Raw genomic sequence first — 6,179 nt, 5'->3', positions numbered from 1 at the left:
TCTTTCCAAATACAAAATAAGTGGTGTTTATGTCTATTTCACAGATGGTGGAAACAGCAGACAATAATTCTTTCATGTGTACCAAGCTGCCTAGTAATCATTGTCCAAATACAAATCAGAAGCCAAAAGGGGTTGTATCTTGTTTCATGTTTTCTTGATGGCACTTATTTTACTTAGCATTGTAGCTCTACTTTTGCCCACTAAATTAGATAAAAAAAAAATTTTGTTCTAGAAAGCAAAATTTACTACAATGCAACACCTCTTTCTTAAAAACAAAAAAACAACAAAAAACCCACCACCCCCAATTTTCCCCCCCTTTTTTTAATCTGCTCAATGAATGAGGTGGATAGCTGGAATTTGGCTTAGAAACTCCTCTCTGCTGAGAATAAGAATCTTTCAGAGTTTAAATGTAGACAGTTTGTTTCACTATGGCTAACCAAGGAGCCTTTGGAAATTTAATATTGTGAACATGGCAGTACAGAAGGTTTCTGTTGTTGGTGGTTTGTTTGTTAACCCAGGAGTCTGGTAGAATTAAGTTCTTTATGAATTTATTAGCCATCAACTAAAGTGGCATATAAAGCCCTTCTCTCTTCAAGTAACCTCTTCATTTCTCTGGAGAATTCATCCTTCATGTCACCCTTCACAAGTCCAGTTTGGTGTGGGAATAATGAAAGAAGCGAACCTCTTTTCTTCTGAGCTCTCATTTAAAGGCTGCATTATGAGGCCTTTATAGGTTCCTTGAAACTGTTCTCATGGAGGAAAAGTACACACTCGAACACTTGGTATCTCATCTAAATGAAGGATATTGTGGCCTGCTGTAAGATCTGAGGGAGCTTTTTACATCACACTCAACCTCTTGTGTGTTGCTATTGAATTATTCTAAGTATTCAGTAGGATCAAGTGCTCATTCCAAACTGGTTTGTCTGTGAAGCTGATCCAGCTGTACCAGTTTCTGTCATCTATGAATGCATCCTATGGTGCTATGTCCTATGGTTTCATGTCCTCAAAATATCCTGTAACTCTGTCTCTTATCTTTCAAGCTGAATGGGAAAAACCTTTCGATCCAAAATACACTAAAAAGAACAAATTCTTCGTGGATGGGAACAAGGCTGTTGAAGTCCCCATGATGTTTGGAATGGGCCTGTTCAAGCATGGCTATGATGAACAGCTGTCTTCCACTGTGGTGCAAATGGATTACAAAGGAGGTGCTTCGGCATTTTTTGTTCTCCCTGATCAAGGAAGAATGAGGAAGCTGGAGAAAAGATTGTCTTGCGAACGTATGTCAAAGTGGAGGACATTAGTCACAAAAAGGTAAAATTCTGCAGTTCTTGGTTCAGATGGTAGGCAAGGAGACACATCAGTTTCAATCTGCTGGGCTATGACGCAGAGTCAGGATACTATTTTTAGTTCTGTTCTAATCTACAGAAGAATTACCACTGACCGCTGTTGAAATCTGGCTCTCTGGTGTCCCTGTGCTTTCTCATTCAGTACTGCATGAAGTCAAAACCTTCACAGGTTTAGAACTTTTGCTGTTTCCGCCTTTTGTTTCCTGTCTCCAACTCTCCATAGCCCCCAGTTTTCTCTCTTAAAACCTCTTCTCGCTTTTTTTTGGGGGAGGTCTTCTGCCTGTTCCTATTTACAAGTAAATTCCTACTGCTTTCCTTCAGCCTTTTTTCTTGTCTCTTGCTTCCTTTCTGACTATTACAGTTATTAGTAGTTGCAAATTTAATGCTGAAATATCATCTTTCATTTGGCAACTGTGAGGACAAAGCTCAATGATGAGGGTATGGAGCACCTGGCACATTGCAGAGACTCTGTATTCAGGCTCTCTGAAGACTTAGGAAGACAAAATCGGAATAAGCCACACTTGCTTCAAGGTAACTTTGAGACTAGAAGGCAGAAAGCTTACATGCTTTCTAAAACCAACTTTAGACTCCTTCCATTTAGTGTCACATGTAGTAGCAGCCTTTGACAGAACAAAATACATGTACAAACATAGGCACAACATGTTTACAGAATCAGGCCCTTGTGTTCATTCATTAATTTGATGTGTCATGTTAGAGACCTTCACACATACACATTTGAAAATTGTATTTTAGATGATCAATTCTCAAGGCAAAAATGACATCTTAATACAGAAAGCCCAAACCGGTGTCACGCTCTTAACTCTGATTCACTGTCAAATTTTATCAAAAGAATCTGATTATTTTCATTTAAAAAAAAAAAAGACAGAAAAAAATATGTAATCCTCTGTGCACATTCACAGTTTTGAAACTTCTGGGAGCATCTATGTGGTTTGGGACTAAAATCACTGTAGGACAAATAAGATGGTGAATCAAGATACTTATGAATCATTTTTGTCAAAGAAACACAATTGCCTTTAAATCATCAAGAAAGATGCTAAATACAATTGGGGGGATTTATATTTTCTAAAAGCCATGAATGGGATATGTCAACTTATAATATAAAAGGCATTGCTGGCAAAGACAAGCTTGTTTCATGCAGCTCCCCAGTTTTCATCATGACAGTTCTCTCCTGCAAACTAATCCCACAAACTCCTGCTTTTCCCTCTCGTTTTCAAAGCAGCTGATTGCCTTTGCTGTTACTTGGAGTCTCTGGGAGGTCTTAATAAACGGTTTTCACGTAGGATATTTAGTGATTTAAAGACTGTGGGCAAGCTATTTTTGTCCCTGTTTCTCTGTCTGCAAACTGCCGTTGACACAAGTTGCAGAAGAGTTGTGAGGAACATTTTTCGTTGCTGTTGGCTGCTGAACAATGGATAGTGCCAAAGTATTGCCAGTGCAGGCAGCTGAGATCTATTTAATGGTTGAACTGTGGAGAAAACGTCACTTTCTCTTCTGTAAAGTGTATCCCAGTGCTTCCTGCCTGGTCGCGTTGTTGCTATGTGCCTACGGCTTTCCCTTTCCTGCATGTTGAAAGCAAGTGGGGGCTTGTGAATGAGTGTCTTGATGTAATAGCAAGACAGATGATTCAATGATAGTTGCATCCTCACTTGAGACAGCAATCAGCACAGTCAGAAATTAGGCAGAAGTAAGAGATCTGCAACCTGTTATCAACCCACTAACACTCTCATTTTTGGGTACCAGTCAGACTTGGCATCAGATGCTGTGCTAGGCTGGAGGTATGGGACCTTTGCTTCCCCCTTCTCCACTGGATGACTTGCTCTTTGGCCGGCTTTGTTAAGTGCTCCACATCGCCCTGACCTGGAACCCTGGGTGGTTGTCCTGGTTTCTCACCAGAAAACAGTACCTACTGTCACCATTATCACTAACCTCTGTCTCATCACGCTGCTTCCAGCTGTAAATGTTGGCTTTAACCTTTGAAAAGGAATTGTTAGATCCTTACTGAAAGAGCAAGGAAGAAATAAGTCATAAATATGGAGCTTTGATTAATTTATGGAAATCAGCAAACTAGTCACTTTCCAAAAAAAATGAAAATTGAATAAATCAGGCTTTGGACTTGACATAGAAAAAGTTATCTATTGACTAACTATATTCTGTCAATATTCTTTTGTTTTCTTCTTTTTCATCCATACAATCGCCGTCACATATTTTCCTGCTGCTATGGCATATCTTTTTGTTTTCTCTGTCCTGATTTATGTGATAAACACAAAAGGCCAACATTTTTGGTTGTCTTTTTTATTTTCAAAAGTAACCAGTGAACTTGGATGTGTTGCATTTTTTGTGCCCAGCCTGAGACACCTAAAAGAATCACTTTCACAAGGTTAATCCTCTGCACCTTCAGTAATGGGGCATGATGAAGGTGCTTCCAGCAGAATGCACAAAATATCACTAATTTCTGAAAATGCCAGGTGAAGATCCTTAGGGAGGTACAGCTGTGCTGTTGTGCTGAATGATCACTGGGTCAATCTCACTGTTCATGTGTTGGCGTACTGCAGACTGTGATCCAGCAACCTACAGCCCTGTCCTCTCAAAAAGTCTTCCAAGATTGTTATAAACCTTCTTTTCTTTTCCCCAAATTAATGTCATTATACATCTCCCATGTAGGCTGGAGAGAGCCTATGAGCAAAACGTCTTTGGAGGCGAAAGCCAAATGAGTTTGTCTATCTGGAGTCTGTATTATACTGTGGTATCTGATCAAAAGTTTCACCATATTCTTGCACTTCTTTCCTGGCAGCTCAGCAAACTTGTATCTTCCGAAATTCACTCTTTACGGGACATATAACCTAAAAAATATATTATACAAAATGGGCATCATGGATGTATTCACTGATAAGGCTGACCTGTCTGGGATCACTGGGCAGCCCCAGCACAGAATTTCCCAGGTAAGTCATACTGCTTTTTGTTTTATGGGCCCAAGGTTACCAATACTTACATCACTTTCTTTACAACTATTCATGATGCAAAACTCGTGTAAATAGGCTTTGCTTCCCATGAACAGGCGGCTGTTGGCACACAGAGTATTTTACCCATGTTGCTTGTGCTGTCAGTGCAGTTGGGTTGGAACAGGTTACAAGTCTGTAATTTTTGAATCTAGGAGGCCTTTTTGATGTGCGTGGGGCAACCTTATAAAACAGACATGACCAAATCATCATCTATCCACACCTTGGTACCCTCCTGCAGCGTGTTGTTACAGTCATTACATTGCTGCTTCTTTTTGTGTCTACCTTCTTTAACCTGCCTGTGGGCAAGTAGGGAGCTGTAGGATGTATCACTGCTTGTGTTTCATGCAAGGGAGGGGAGAGGAAAAACACTGCTTGCTTTTCAACTGTTTGGGGGAAAGGAAAATGCAGTTATTAGAAACATTTGGCTTCAAGCCTATGAGCAATGACTCCCTTTAGTGCCAGGCCCAGGCAAAAGCTACAGGTAAGTCATACTTCAATAAACCTAGAGTTTAAAGCTGACAATCACTGCAAATTTCATTGTCTAATATGAACAAAACAATGGCCCTCATGACCTCAGGTTGAAGTTAGTGAATTAGTGTCTGTGAATGTCTTGATTTTGCAAGGTAAAACTTAAATGTTTCTCTGCTCTAGCCCTCCATTTCTGGCCCTTCTTCTTTGCTCCCACTTTTTTTCTGAGACATTAAGGAACATGGGAAACATAGTTTCAGGATGCTACTCATTCTGCTAATCTCCATATTAATTTTTCAACTACATGAACTTTCAATGGACAGTTAAATATGATCTCGCTCCCTTAACCTTTAGTCTAGATCTGCACAAGTGGGAGCAGGGAATAAGAAAAGAAACGAAGCGAATGTCTTCACTAGCAGGGACATGCCCCTCTACTGGGGATGAGCTTTTCCTCTCTGGGGCTAGGAAAGCTATGCTGCATGTAGCTCGCTGATTTTTTCCCCAGTTTTGCTCTCTCTGTGCAGTGGACTCTCACCTCCCCATCCGATGCTTGTTTCTGACCAATAACTTCTTCAGGCCCTTTTAGCTCAAGTGCTTATTTAGGTGACTAGTTTTGTACCCCCTCGACTTGTTTTGTACCCTCTTGACTTGTAACATGTCTGTTTCTTCACAGGCTATTCATAAGGCTGTGGTAAACGTGGATGAGACTGGCACCGAAGCAGCAGCTGCCACAGGCATGGAAATAGTGCCTATGTCTGTTCCGGTTACCATTAAATTCAACAGACCCTTCCTAATGATCATAACTATGGAGAGCAATATACTCTTCATGGGAAAAATTGTGAACCCTCTGAAAAAAGATTAAGTTGATGTACATATGAGGTATGCGGTGATCACCACTGTTAAATCAAGTGTTTGACCTGATGAGTATGGCATGGCTACAGAGGGCTCTCCACCTCTTACCTGATGTTATTCACTGTTTTTTGTAGATGACACTCTTCATCAATTTAAATTGTCATAGTTGCATGTTTGTTTGGGCCTTGTTTTTTTTTTTTTAATTTTTTTTTTTTAAGAAGGTTGCATTCAGGCAGAACTGTCATTACATCTCAGACAAAACAGGCCTGTGTGATACTGACAGCACAGCAACATCTTTTAGCAGGGAAGATGAGGAGCATGTGGGTGGAGAGGGTTGTGTAAGCCTGCTTCTTCCCTCACGGCTGCCTTCTCACTTTTTTTTTGCATTGACTGACAAATGGGTACAAGTTACGGCACTCTACTACTTGTGCCCATTTTCCTACCAACATGAAGTTCATATCTAGCATAGATCTTACCGTGCATAATGCTTACT

General features: G+C 40.4%; 1 protein-coding gene across 1 annotated transcript in view; it reads left to right on the top strand.

Annotated features, from left to right (window-relative positions):
* Positions 1-5,696, top strand: part of LOC104283360 (alpha-1-antiproteinase F-like) — an 8,667-nt gene extending 2,971 nt beyond the window's left edge. The window contains exons 2-4 of the mRNA XM_009881521.1: positions 1,041-1,311; positions 4,159-4,306; positions 5,508-5,696. Coding sequence (XP_009879823.1) covers positions 1,041-1,311; positions 4,159-4,306; positions 5,508-5,696 — 608 coding nt within the window. The remainder of the gene's footprint in view (positions 1-1,040; positions 1,312-4,158; positions 4,307-5,507) is intronic.
* Positions 5,697-6,179: the final 483 nt, after the last annotated feature.

The sequence above is a fragment of the Charadrius vociferus genome, unplaced genomic scaffold (genome assembly GCF_000708025.1).
Source record: "Charadrius vociferus isolate BGI_N301 unplaced genomic scaffold, ASM70802v2 scaffold282, whole genome shotgun sequence".
NCBI lineage: Eukaryota > Metazoa > Chordata > Aves > Charadriiformes > Charadriidae > Charadrius > Charadrius vociferus.
This window is presented reverse-complemented; position numbering and strand designations above follow the sequence as displayed.